At 41.9% G+C, this 2,791-nt stretch overlaps 1 protein-coding gene across 1 annotated transcript; it reads right to left on the bottom strand.

Annotated features, from left to right (window-relative positions):
• On the bottom strand, positions 1-1,964 carry LOC109475908. The gene is made up of 3 exons (XM_019776728.1): positions 1,533-1,964; positions 613-954; positions 1-482 (listed from the first exon to the last, which is right to left on the bottom strand). The coding sequence occupies exons 1-3, from the start codon at positions 1,788-1,790 to the stop codon at positions 324-326; spliced, it is 759 nt and encodes a 252-aa protein (XP_019632287.1). The 5' UTR covers positions 1,791-1,964; the 3' UTR covers positions 1-323.
• Positions 1,965-2,791: the final 827 nt, after the last annotated feature.

The following is a 2,791-nucleotide window of genomic DNA, read 5'->3' as shown; positions in this document are numbered from 1 at the left end:
GTAAGGAGAGATGCTGCAATTTGAGTTGGGTGACTTTATTCTTATAAATATTGTACAAATACATTCGTAGAACAAGAGAGGTAACATTTGCAAGGAAAATGCATAATGTTTACATTAGCACGAGGTCTGCTGAGACCCTGCTCTGTTACTCAAACCAAGGACATTATACACACATGTATGTATAATGTCCTTGCTCAAACACACACATATGTATGGTGCTATAAAATGGAGAAGAACAAACCGAGCAAAAACAACAATTTTCCTTCTGCAATGGTGAGCATAACTAGTAAAGCTACAACCTAAACTGATAACGGGATGCTAGCTTAAAGCGTGGTGTCCTCTGCCAGGCCATTCCTGTCGTACTTCTGCCTGTAGAATTTGACAGTCAGTCTGCCCGTCCTGCTCTTGTATGTCATCTGGAAGGGTCTGGCATCTGAGGCTACCACCAGCGTCTTCCCACGGTAGTGGTCGATCACTTCCTTCTGTGGAAAGGAAAACAGGTAAACACAGGCTTTGTCAACAGTTCAAAATATTATATAAGCAAGTATACCCCTTGAAACAAATGTCACAGTATAGTACATTAAGACTTTGTGCTTTTTCATGATTACTTACGCCAGGAGTGCGCTCGGTGTCGAAATGCAGCTTGCTTGTGTAGCTGCGTCCGTCACTGCGCGCCCCGCTCAGGATGGAGTTCAGGACGGAGAGGTCGGTCACTCTGACCTCCACCGTCCCGTACATCCCGGACCCGCCGACGTGGTGCACCTCAGCGCCGTACCGACTCATCAGTAGCATGATGTGCGAGAACAGCGCTGGTGCCACTTCCTTATGGAAGGTAGCCAGGCCGGTGCTGTTACTCCTCCGCAGCCGTCTAGCGACGTCCTCCCCGATTACGGTGAGGTGATAGTCGATCAGTGGCCCGGATACCATCAGGGCGTTTCCAGTGGTCTCCTCTATCTGAAAAAAAAACCCGGATTTTTCTTGATTATTTGGTCACAGCAACATAATTTTTCGAGTGATACTGCCTTGATCTTGATACTTCAAATCGGGCGGAAAATTTATGGATTTATTACATTATGTTTAAACAAAGTTAAAACCACGGATTGTTGCCGTTGCTGTTGCCACTTCTTTTGAATTTGAACTTGTACTACGGGTTATACAGATAAAAAATACGATGAAAAGTTGAAAACAAGCCGCCCATAAAATTGTCTGAGCGAGGGGACGCCACGCCGACGCCATATTGGAATGTTCAGAAATTCTATTGTTTTTATGTTGCAAAATACTATGTTTCGGCCAAGAGGTTCAAAAGAAACCTCCTTGGTTTCGGAACATGTGGATTATAGAAAAGATTAAAATTAACCAAGGATTCTATTTGAATAAACATTTCAACCAGATCTTTCGATGTGTCGATGATCGATAGGCCCGAAGCATAATAAAATTTTCACTGAGTTGTTTTTCTGTCAACTCCTTCAGTAGAGAAAGTGATCGGCCGGACGGAATCGAATAAAACGGATCATATTGAAAACGAATCTCACCTTGGCATTCAAGTTTCCCATGCCGTAGTCAGGCCTGAATCCCTCGGGAAGACCTTCCCTCAACCACCGTCTGTAGACCGGGGTGAAGTCCAGCTTCACGGCCGTAGAAGACGGTCTCCAAAATCTGCCGTCTCGCATCGGGTCCCGAGCTGCTTGAACTCCGCGTGATCGCGGAATCAAGGGACGGCTCGGTCCGGGAATGCTTACGCCAGTGAGCCCGGGCGCAGAGGGAGTTTTCGTGCTCTTCACTTTCGGCATTTTGGATAGTGAATTAACGTAGTGTGCAATGGAAACGGTGTTACCAACAAGGTCAGAAGCGTGAGAATGGTGCGAATGAAACTAGCGGTATTGTTTAAAGTGCGAAATTGAGGACAATAGGGGTGGGGCCAAGGTACGCATATGAAAGAAACGTCTCCCGCGAAAAAAAGTGTGAAGTCGGGTGCGACCCAAACATTCTTAGTTCCCGCCTGCAAATTTGCGAACCAATCAGCTGCCGTTGCTATTGGTGAGAGGTGGTTTATTGACAGCGATCTCATTAATATTCATGTCTCGCGTGTTAGGATTTTTGACCTGGAATTTGACCATCGTGAAGTTTCATGTTCTTACAACAAGAATGCATATCTTTTTCCTCAAGACAAAAATTCTTAATATATATACCACTATAATCTTTGAGACTTTGGTTCTCAGTTCAAGACCAAAATTCTTACTGTCAATAAACACTTTCTTCTAAGCAACATATGTCAAGAAAGTGAAGAACAAAATTCTTGTTTTTTCTGACACAGCCCAAGAAAAGCAAGAACTTCCTTTCTCAAAGTTTCTTGATATGAAAAACAAGAAAATTCAAGAATGTTATTCTAGTTATGACTTGATCTTTGTCTTCTAGTTTCAATATCTTGAATATTCTTGTTTTTTCTAAGCAATATACTCAAGAAAGGTTAGATCAAAATTCTTGTTTTTTCTGACACAGCCCAAGAAAAGCAAGAACTTCCTTTCTCGGAGTTTCTTGATATGAAAAACAAGAAAATTCAAGAATGTTATTCTAGTTATGACTTGTTTTTTAAACCCTGCTTTTCTTGTTTTTCTTACTATGAGAAATACAAGAAACTTAAGGGAAAAATTCTTGTATTTTCTTAACCATGGCAAGAAAGTAATTCTTCAGACAAGAAAAACAAGACCATTTAACTCAATTTTCTAGAACATTCTAGGGGGAGAAAATCACTGCTAGAAATTATTTCTTCACGTAAGAAAAAATAAGAAAA

This window comes from Branchiostoma belcheri, unplaced genomic scaffold (genome assembly GCF_001625305.1).
Source record: "Branchiostoma belcheri isolate BF01 breed outbred unplaced genomic scaffold, Haploidv18h27 scaffold351, whole genome shotgun sequence".
NCBI classification, from domain to species: Eukaryota; Metazoa; Chordata; class Leptocardii; order Amphioxiformes; family Branchiostomatidae; genus Branchiostoma; species Branchiostoma belcheri.
Note: the sequence above shows the minus strand (reverse complement) of the source record. Positions and strands in the feature narration are given on the sequence as shown.

Excerpts from the sequence above, each read along its gene's own strand:
- LOC109475908 (XM_019776728.1), bottom strand. The coding sequence starts at position 1,790 with ATGCCGAAAGTGAAGAGCACGAAAACTCCCTCTGCGCCCGGGCTCACT. Across the intron at positions 955-1,532 it reads TGGGAAACTTGAATGCCAAG|ATAGAGGAGACCACTGGAAA; the intron begins GTGAGATTCGTT and ends TTTTTTTTTCAG. Across the intron at positions 483-612 it reads ACACCGAGCGCACTCCTGGC|AAGGAAGTGATCGACCACTA; the intron begins GTAAGTAATCAT and ends TCCTTTCCACAG.